This window comes from Helobdella robusta (genome assembly GCF_000326865.2).
Source record: "Helobdella robusta unplaced genomic scaffold HELROscaffold_30, whole genome shotgun sequence".
Lineage (NCBI taxonomy): Eukaryota > Metazoa > Annelida > Clitellata > Rhynchobdellida > Glossiphoniidae > Helobdella > Helobdella robusta.
Genome location: NW_008704502.1, coordinates 2,107,835 through 2,108,716, shown reverse-complemented (window position 1 = coordinate 2,108,716; position 882 = coordinate 2,107,835). Strand labels below are relative to the sequence as shown.

General features: G+C 34.0%; 1 protein-coding gene across 1 annotated transcript in view; it reads left to right on the top strand.

Moving 5' to 3' along the window:
• Nucleotides 1-258: 258 nt before the first annotated feature.
• HELRODRAFT_81239 (hypothetical protein) overlaps nucleotides 259-882 on the top strand; it is a gene marked incomplete at both ends in the record, with an annotated part of 4,600 nt that continues 3,976 nt past the window's right edge. The window contains 2 exons of the mRNA XM_009022142.1: nucleotides 259-327; nucleotides 394-534. Coding sequence (XP_009020390.1) covers nucleotides 259-327; nucleotides 394-534 — 210 coding nt within the window. The remainder of the gene's footprint in view (nucleotides 328-393; nucleotides 535-882) is intronic.

Genomic DNA, 882 nt, shown 5'->3' with positions numbered 1-882 from the left:
AGGACATCGTCCATCTGTCTCGATCCTCAAGGTTATTGTGTACAATACTTTTATTACAAAATAAGGAATTAAATCATGGTGAATATATTCAGTAAAAAGATGAACTAAGTATATCAAAAATTTATTCTCATCCGAATAATTATCTCTAATGCGCAATGATTGTAGTTCTATCATACACCAGCCTACAGCGCTGCCAATGAAACAATCCTGTTGGACATTCCAACGTTTGCCAACTCAACTCCTGTCACGTCTGTCAATGGATGGATTGTCATTCAGCAGAGGATTGATGGCTCGCAGAGTTTCAACCTAAGTTGGAATGAGTACAAGGTATTTGGTATACTAAATTGTTTCCCTAAATATTTGTTAAATTTAATTGTTTTAATAATTAAAAAGTCAGGATTTGGAACTTACTACAAAAACTTCTGGTTGGGCTTGGAGAAGATGCACCAATTAACGACCTCGGCTGATTACAGGTTAAGATTTGAAAATCTCATCAGTGGTTCTTGGTACTCCGATGAATATGACCATTTCAGGGTTTGTTTTTTCGCAGGCCTATAAATTTCAAATAACAATTTGAAAGTAACATTGAACTTTACCTCCATCTTCCACAGTTTTTGCTTATTTTAAAAATTTTTATAACTTGTAACCATTGTCAAATACTTTTTTAAAAAATATCATCATATCAAGATGAATAAACAAACAAACCTAGATCAATTCAGAGCTAGAAAAGTTTTCCATCAACGTTTCTGGATACTGTGGAGATAAGAGAAATGTTTTAAACTATCACAACGGTATGAACTTTTCAACTCCTGATCAGGATAACGATCAGTTATTTGGCGGTAGTTGTGCTTCATTTTATTCATCAGGGAATTGGTTCAACGG